Source organism: Pygoscelis adeliae, unplaced genomic scaffold (genome assembly GCF_000699105.1).
Source record: "Pygoscelis adeliae isolate BGI_AS28 unplaced genomic scaffold, ASM69910v1 Scaffold300, whole genome shotgun sequence".
NCBI classification, from domain to species: Eukaryota; Metazoa; Chordata; class Aves; order Sphenisciformes; family Spheniscidae; genus Pygoscelis; species Pygoscelis adeliae.
Window position 1 is genome coordinate 2059528 of NW_008824004.1, and position 7662 is coordinate 2067189.

Sequence of the window (7662 nt, forward strand, 5' to 3'; positions counted from 1 at the left end):
AAGGTCTTGAAGTCCAGAAAGGACCTTCATTACCAATAACTTATGGCTGAAAAGTACTGCTGCACATTCCCTATATTGATCAGCAAAACAACCTTAAGAATACATATCTAATCTCTGTCATGTAGCCACATCCTTTCCTATCAGCATGTATCCAATATTTTCAAGATAGAAGTTGGTCTTTTACTGAAACACACAGTCGCGCTATCTCCCACCAGCTCTTCACTTCTTCCACACTCAGCAGGAGACCCACACACCTGAAAAAAAGCTAGGCTGCTAGAGAATGCTTCTCCGGCATTAGAGGCAGCATAAGAGCTGCCTCTTATGCTTCTCCGGCATTAGAGGCAGCATAAGAGCTGCCTTGTTACAAGAGAAACTACCAGTGAGGCCAGGCAATGCCCAAGTTATTCCTCTCCAGCATCTCTCCAGCATGTTTAATGCATCTGTCCCATGCACTCAGATTAATGAATTTAATAATTTGCATTTTTAGATAGAGTAAACACATTTCTGAGCATAAGAAACCTTCACAAGAAGGTCACTGCCACGGTTGTAGATGGGTCCCCATTGATAACCAGCCTCCCCTGCATTGCTGGGGATCACATCCAGAGCTGGTCAGACAGTCAGAGGGAAGACACAGCCCGTAACACACCCAGACAGACTCAAACCTGGAACTGCAACTGCCCGCACCCTCCCCATTACGGCTGACCATCTTCTGGCAGCCTCCTCACCGACAACCAGCGCCCAGCCCAGTCCCAGCCTCCCCAGGCACCGTCCACAGCCACGTCAGAGTCTCCTGGCTGCTCAGACATGCACCTGGAGTGACAGCCAGTAACTGTGACAGCCCCAACCTGCTGGTCCCACAGATAAGTGACTACAAAAGATAATTGCAAGTGTTCTTATTTTTTGTTCGGTTTTTTTTTTTTTTTTTTTGGCTCACTCAGGGCTGAGCCCAACTCAGTTCCAATAATCAAAGCAAGCTTTTCTTTTTACTCTCTCCAAAGGCAGTATCAGGTGGTTTGGATGACCTTTCAAAGAAGAGGTCCAAAGATGTCATAACCTAATAAATAAACAAATGGCAGTTTCTGTCTTCTCCTTCTTGATAGCAGATGTTTCACTGACTTTGCAGCTGCATATATTTACAAGTCAGTAGTCTCTTGCCTCATTCCCAAAACTACAGCTTGCAACAGAGCCTTATCATTGTCTTCTGTCAAACGCACATGTGCCAGAGGGCTCTTCTATTTCCTTAGCCTGTTATTTTTGTCACTACCTTTAAAACTCCCAGCTTTCTTCTGAGGATATACTGTCACTTTCTGAAATTACAGCTCAGCTTGCTTCCCCATTTCATTCCAGAAACACACTGGGGGAGGGGAGGAAGATATAAAACAGACTTCTGACAAAGTACGGAGCACTAAAAGTTATTCTTTCATCAACACAATAAGAAGTCAGACAATGCAACTCCTTCCTCCCACTTCACGATGTTTAAACCCTGTTATTCGTTCTTCACACTGTTATTAAGGCATCCAAATAAATGCAGTTCTCCCCAACTTCGTGCTAGGGGCATCTCAGCTCCCAGGATGGGTGGGAACAGCTGCACTCTTCTAATTGTGCATTTTCCTTCGAAGGAGGGATACCATACAGCACATGAAAAGCAGATCATGCAGGCTCTGAGCACACCAATCCATGCTGCTACCTGGCAGCAGAGCAGCTATACTGTCCTGAAGCAACACAAGCTCAGCTGGAGCCCACATGCTCTTCCCCTCACCCTTCCACACCTACACTGAATTACCTATGCCCATCCGGCTCCCCACCTACTCACATTCGAAAGATGTTAATAACAATACTGCCCCTACTCTTCCCTGCTCACAAGAGTCAACCCACACACCACGGATTCTGCTAGGAGGAATAGTCAAGGTGAGGAGGAAAATTAGGAGCAGCTAGTGAGAGGTGTTAAGACAGCACAGCTAATTCTTTGCTAAGCTGCCCAGTGCTGCGAACTTTGAGAATTTCTTTGCACATGAAAACATCTTCATGATACATGACCTGAGGGCTGAGGGCAGAAGGGGGGACAGAGCCTCAAAGGGTGCTGGGGGAGGTGGAGCCGGGAACTTCACATTGCTCCTGGTCTGCCCCTCACCTAGGCCCCCCTTCTCCACGGGATCCTCATCGGTGGGGGGTCCCACACCGCCAGCAGCTGCCTCTCCCCACTCCGACTTTTAGACCTCTTTAGAAACACTTAACACACTACACGCGGTGCCTCACATAGCAGCTCTTGCCCAGAGTTATGTCTTCTTTTCCTGGCAGAGCACGTGCGAATTAATGGGCTGCTTTTATGGTTTGGTTTTGGTTTTTTCCTCCCCAAGGAGCCTCAATTTCTATTCCAAGGCAAAGTCGTGCTTCAAACACACAGAGCAGCATATGTTATTTCTTCACCTACCAATCAAGAGACTAGAAGAAGCCAGCCTGGTACTTATATATCTGCCATTTCATAAATGCTAGGCAATACCCTAGAACTGTCTTCATTGCAGCATCCAATCTGTCCCCACCAGACAGCCCAAGAAAAGGAGGCGATACAAACGACGGAAGGGAGCCAGGCTACAGCAACCGAAAGGTTTAGTTTTGAAAAACAGTCATTTTAGTGGGTAGAAATAAGAAGCAGCAAATTTGTCGCTTGTCTTTAACACCTTGTCCGCACACACTCCGCACAAACGTCCCTGAAGAGTTCACACAGTGCAAAACTGGCTACGCCAACTCCACGCCCACTTGACAGAATCCTAAGGGTCCGCCTGCAACTATAATGGCTCCTGGCCGTTTCACACCGACGGAGCCAAAATGACAAATGAGCAGCAGTGCATTTGGCCCGTAGCAATCTGGCAGCGAGAGGCACGACCGAAGGAACTGGTTCCAAAGGCAACATGTGGCACCGCAGGGCAGGGAGATCCCGGAGGAAGGGGGCTGCCGGCCAAGTAAGCATTGCTTCATGGGGACAGACAGACAACAGCAGCAGTTCTCAGAACGAGCTTTGCCCAAGAAGTCCAAAAATAAGCTACAATTTCTCAAAGCAGTCTTTCAGTCAAATATATTTAATGTAATTAAAAATGAAAGGTAGATGAGGAGAATTAAGTTCCCCTCAATTTAGACAGGAACTTATATTTTAAAATGCACCAGAGGCATAAAGTAATCTTCCAGAAATGTTTTTCCTGTCATGTCTTACTGTTTAATTATATATTACCATTCCAAGCTACCATGACAGATTTTAAGTGAGTTTGTCTTTTTTCCATAATTAATCATAGCAAAGACTCATCTGTTCTTCAAGCCCGGTGATGACAGCGCTGTTTTCACCACTGTAAGGCAATCATCCCACAGCATTCCTTCCTGAAAGCTATTGCAATGAGAAAAGCTCACCTATCTGCACAAGATGCCTTTCAAAGATATAAATCAGCTCCACATACATTACTTCATACTATAGGGAAGTAAAAAAAAAAAAAGAGAACACTGCTTTTCCATAGCAAGCAATCATACAGATGCACAGGCATAGCACAGCTTAATAATGCTAAATAAATGCAAATTATAAATATATAAACCCAACGCAACCATCCAGGAACAAGTATCCTACTCCTTAAACATCAGACACTCAGAGCCATCAGCATCCACCACTGGTGCAGGAGGAAGGGAGGCAAAAAGACGCTTGGTTCTTCTGCGAACATAAAGCAGCCTCCCCTATAATTACCACAGCCAACAGTTATTTTAAAGGCAGCTTTGGTCACCATCATATTCTATTCTAAGTGCAGAAGATGTGTCTTCAAAAATAACTTATAGCTACATGTAGATCAGCGCTAACTATCTAATCAAAGAAGAGCCACATCCAAAGCAGAAAATAATAAATGCTAACTGGACAACAGAAAGGAGTCTTACTTTCTTTCTTTAGTATCACAAGTCACAAAAGTGAGATTACTGGGGAGAAAAAGAAAACCAAAACCACAACAACTCTTTTGCTTTGGAAAATCAAGCATTTAACACTGACAACAGCTACAGCATATAGCACATTCACAGAAAGTTTTCTTGCTGACCACTGCAGGAAAAAGTATTTCCAACGTAATCAATAACATACAGGGATCTCCGTTCAAGGTATTTTATCCTTCATCCTCTCAGTTTGAACTCCCCAAAAGATGAATTAGATACTTGCAAAATTACTTTTTCCCATCTGTGAAAACCTGTGACACATACACTTTTTTTTGCACAAGCAACAAATAGAAATCCAATCCGCTGTTAATTGATTTTGATTGCTTTATAGAAAAATTATGCTTTTCTGCAGTTCTCCTATATCCTTCACATGCTACGCTGGTACCTTCCCAATTACAAGTCGTTAAGAAAAAAAAATTTACACAGCTTGTTCTGTTCATAAAAACAGGCATAGACGGGCACCACACAGCCCTGAGCAGCCGCAAAACTTTGTGTGTCTTATTACAGTCTCATAAGAGTAACTTTAGATCAAAGCTCAAGTTTTCAATACCCAATCACTCTATTAACAGTGCCACCTTTATGGCTTTCTAACTGCTTCCCAGTTTTCCAAAGCAAGATAACTAAAGCAGCAATGACTTCAAAAAAGACAATATATTCAGTCTGACAGGCTGCTAAAGACTAAAGTTTGTATTTGGATACAAATGTTTCCAAACATTTTTACTAGTACCGCTCTTTAGGCGGTAAGGCCTGACCTCTGAAAGATTTCTTCCAAGTTATAACAAAATATAAAATTTAGCCACGTATCTTAACCATCACTTTTAGAAGATGAATGTTTTTAAGTAACCACGATATCCTGACAGCTTGGTGATCCGTTCCAAAAAGATGAAGAAAAACATGTTGAAAAAGACAGACAGACAATTGCCCAGGAGAGCAGAGAGAGGGAGAGAGAGAGTGATCTTTACACAGGACATTCTACATCTCTCTCTCTCGTCTTTTATTTACAAGAATAGAGTCAATTGTTTTCAGTGTTCTTATTTAAAAATGCATAGGAATAATATGTACTCAAAAATATTATGACATATCAAATCACTTAAAGATTCTTACCCACTAGAAGCAGGGTTGGTATTTTATTTATTAAGAGTGAAAATATTAAATGCATATTTGCATGCTCTCTCTAATTGAAATGTAGAGATTTCCCATATCACAGGTGATTAACTCACAGAGTAGCAAGAAACAGAGTAACAGCCCATTTTCTATGACAAAAGAAAGGAAGCGGAGATTCTAAACCTTGTCTACTTCTGCTCTCTGTAGCCTCAAAACCCAAACAGACCCCTAGCTACCCCAAATGTTAAGGTAACACTTCTACTGTACTCCAGCCACTTATACTGTGAAGAACATCCCGTGCTGGAGAAATCTTCCCAGCAAGAAACACCTCAGTTTTCCTTTGTAAGTATCAAAATTGGCATTCTCTTTTCCAGAGATCTAGGAAAAATGGAAGCATAGCTTAAAATATTTTTTCCCCAGTCCTGACAACTAGCCTTTAATTTGCTGCCATCTGTACTTCAGGAAACTTCAGCCCTTTCATTAGCAAATCCCTCCCACAGGTTTACTTGTAGGGAACGGTTCAGATCTGAGCTATGTAGTACAGTAATTAACTTGAAGAAATCGCACATCCAGATCCAAACCAGCGTATTATTTAGAAAAGATTAATTATTTAAGATCAATCTTCACTCGCTATTTTTAATTTAATGTTCAAGTCTTTTAGCCTTGTGAGTATTAGAATATACATCATTTTCTCATTAACAGAGAACAAAGTTAAAGCAGTTATAACAGGAGATTTACAATTGTCTGCCCTAACCAAAACAACAGAACTTACTGTACAATTTCTTCATCCAAGGAAAACCTCAAATACAGCTGTGTTTCCTCAGACATCCTATAAAACCGTAGTACTTGTGTACATATAGGCATACAAACTGTCTGCAAGCCATCCCCAAACTCAAAGCCCTTAGAGGTGTTGACTACACACTTATAAAGTTATGTCCAGGGGTTTCAAAATAACAACAGAAAATGTAAGGCAGCACTACAGAATTCGAGATGGAAAACCACAAGCACTTCTGTTTCATAAACTGCACTTCCAGAAGTTAAGAGGAAGACTGCCTCCACCAAAGGTGTCGTTCCTCAGAAAGAGGAGGTCTAAGGAACAAACTGTTCCAACACCAACGGGATCCAGATTCAAACCCGCATCCAAGTAATCTGACATACGAAATCACCACCAACCGAAGAGCTACAGATTTTAATGTATGGAGCATTTAAAAAAAAAACAAAACCTTCAGGTATCAAAGGAAAATCTTTTGACAACAGGAGCATTTTGCATTTAAAAGAGAAAAGAGAGCCTTTGAGGCTAAAGAAGCAAGCATCCAGTCTCTGGACGTAGCACACACTTGTATCAAGGTTTAAACAACTTAATTCTGCGCGTCCAAAGCCTCTGCTCTCCCCCTGCTAAAACGAGGGTACCTCCTTACCCTCCCCCCAGCATCCGCCAGAGCCTCAGAAGACTCAAACGGACAACAACCAAAAAAACCCCACGTTTTTCCAATAACCTTCAGTTCTGTTACGTGAATGTTTTGCTAGAGGAAATGCCTGAGTGAGTAGCCTTAGACAACTGTTTTACATTAAGGAGGGAGCACATTAGTTTACTGCATGAGCACTACTGCGATGCACTTTTAGGAGGTGCAGTATTGTGGCCACAGTTGCCACTTTCAGTGTCTGAGAATAAACACAAAAGCTGCCAACACTAGGTTGCATAAGAGCACTTCAAGCACATGGTTATTTACAAAAGCAGAGGTAATTATAATGCAGGAGGTGGATCCCAAACAAAACAGACTTGACTAACGCTGTCAAAAAAAAAAAAAAAAGAAATCTACAATTACTATTACTTAATTGTAGGACAGCTGCCCAAACAGCCTCAGTCGCTCACTGTGCTACCAATATATGGCCAAAAAAACAGTTGGAAAAACGTGCTGTTTAAAAATGCAAGCTGACGTCAGAAGCTACGCGTAGAGGAGAAAACAGGAAAACACCGTTTCTCTCGACAGCTTACCTGATCTGGACTTAATGATGTCGCTGAACTCGCTGTGTCCCCCACCAGGTCCTTCCTCCTGGTCAGAGACGCAGGCCATGCTCGCAGGCTGGGGTACACCACGGGCACAGCCTAAATCCGCCAGGAGAGAGTTCCCATGGAGGGCCCCAGCTCAGCACCAGCACCTACAGCGCAGGACCAGGAGCAGAGAGGCACCGTAACTCCGTGGGCTACACCAGGTGTGACTCCGCGTGGGAAGCACAGGCCAGGACCGATGGCATGGCTTGCTGGCCATGCCCAAAAAAAGCACTGCCCACGGGTGGGGGGGGGGCCGCCCAGCCACTCGCTGTGCCTCTGCCGAGGGACACCTTATGGGATTTAAAAAGCGAGATGGCACAGAGGGGTGCTGCTGGCCAGTTTAATCCCCAGCCACGAAAGCGAAGCTTCAGCCATCCTTGGGCGACACCCCATGCCCACCCGTGCACCCCAGAGGGGCAGGACACAGCCCTTCCAGCGATACCGTCACCCCCCATCACCCAGCTGGCACCAACCGGTACCCCCCGTCTTGGGAGGGGTGGCAAAGCGAGGGAGCCCCGCTCCTGCCGGGCTGGGGCATGTGCCAGCTG

General features: G+C 44.0%; 1 protein-coding gene across 1 annotated transcript in view; it reads right to left on the reverse strand.

Moving 5' to 3' along the window:
- UTRN (utrophin) overlaps positions 1-7171 on the reverse strand; it is a 377019-nt gene extending 369848 nt beyond the window's left edge. The window contains 1 exon segment of the mRNA XM_009325465.1: positions 7058-7171. Coding sequence (XP_009323740.1) covers positions 7058-7136 — 79 coding nt within the window. The 5' untranslated portion in view covers positions 7137-7171.
- Positions 7172-7662: the final 491 nt, after the last annotated feature.